Genomic DNA, 424 nt, shown 5'->3' with positions numbered 1-424 from the left:
GAGCCGCCCGCAGCCACTGCTGGGCCAAGTGCCGGATCCTCTTCTTCATGAAGCTGAGGGACTCCTTGCCCGTGCCAATCAGCTCCAGGAGGTGAGCCAGGTCATTCTGGAAAGCTGCCTAGGAAAGGAGCATGCTCTGCATTTTGAGTGTAGAAGAACCGGCTGTGAGAGGAGCTCCTGGGCTGGCAGAGGTTTGTCCATCACAGCTGAGGTGCTGTGGGTCCTTCCTGGATGGTCACCTTCCCCTGGTGCCACCAGACCTGACACCAGAGCTCCTCCACTTAATGCACCAAATCCCAGAGGCCCTGTGGTACCCAGAGCATCTTGTGACATCCCAGATTCCACAGCACAGGAAAGACATGGACCTGTTGGAGCGGGTCCAGAAGAGGCCACAAAAATCATCAGAGGGCTGGAGCAGCTCTGC

General features: G+C 57.5%; 1 protein-coding gene across 1 annotated transcript in view; it reads right to left on the bottom strand.

The window, feature by feature from the left end:
- Positions 1-424, bottom strand: part of LOC104522199 (alpha-1,6-mannosylglycoprotein 6-beta-N-acetylglucosaminyltransferase B-like) — a gene marked incomplete at both ends in the record, with an annotated part of 37,083 nt that overhangs the window by 906 nt on the left and 35,753 nt on the right. Inside the window, one exon of the mRNA XM_010164427.1 lies at positions 26-118. Within this exon, the coding sequence (XP_010162729.1) occupies positions 26-118 (93 nt within the window). The remainder of the gene's footprint in view (positions 1-25; positions 119-424) is intronic.

This window comes from Antrostomus carolinensis, unplaced genomic scaffold, assembly GCF_000700745.2.
Source record: "Antrostomus carolinensis isolate BGI_N321 unplaced genomic scaffold, ASM70074v2 scaffold14740, whole genome shotgun sequence".
In the NCBI taxonomy this organism is placed as follows: Eukaryota; Metazoa; Chordata; class Aves; order Caprimulgiformes; family Caprimulgidae; genus Antrostomus; species Antrostomus carolinensis.
The sequence above is the reverse complement of the archived record's forward strand: the minus strand, read 5'-3'. Positions and strand labels throughout refer to the sequence as shown.